General features: G+C 51.8%; 1 protein-coding gene across 1 annotated transcript in view; it reads right to left on the minus strand.

The window, feature by feature from the left end:
• The window catches only part of LOC119582051 (CDGSH iron-sulfur domain-containing protein 3, mitochondrial-like), a 2384-nt gene that overhangs the window by 1027 nt on the left and 1050 nt on the right, over positions 1-307 (minus strand). The window contains exon 2 of the mRNA XM_037930292.1: positions 78-233. Coding sequence (XP_037786220.1) covers positions 78-233 — 156 coding nt within the window. The remainder of the gene's footprint in view (positions 1-77; positions 234-307) is intronic.

A 307-nucleotide genomic window follows, 5' to 3' on the forward strand; every position in this document is an offset into this window, starting at 1 on the left:
AACCATAATCATCATCCCAGACTAAAATAAACTTCGACTGAAACTCCTGCTCCCACAGCCACGTCCCAAACCCTCACCTGATTCTTGCTGTAGCCACAGGCACACCAGAGATACCGCTTCCCTTCCTTGAGCTCGATTCTGGCAGGGACTTTGGCTGCAATGCGCCCCTTGTTCTTCCTCTCTGGGACTGCTTCACCGCCGCCCTCGTCCGCCTTCGTCAGGTTGGCGGCGCCCTTGGGGGAGGAGTAATGAAGTAATGAAAGAATGGTATGTGTAATCATGTTCAAAGAAGGTGCAAGATGTCTTT

Source organism: Penaeus monodon, chromosome 15 (genome assembly GCF_015228065.2).
Source record: "Penaeus monodon isolate SGIC_2016 chromosome 15, NSTDA_Pmon_1, whole genome shotgun sequence".
NCBI classification, from domain to species: Eukaryota; Metazoa; Arthropoda; class Malacostraca; order Decapoda; family Penaeidae; genus Penaeus; species Penaeus monodon.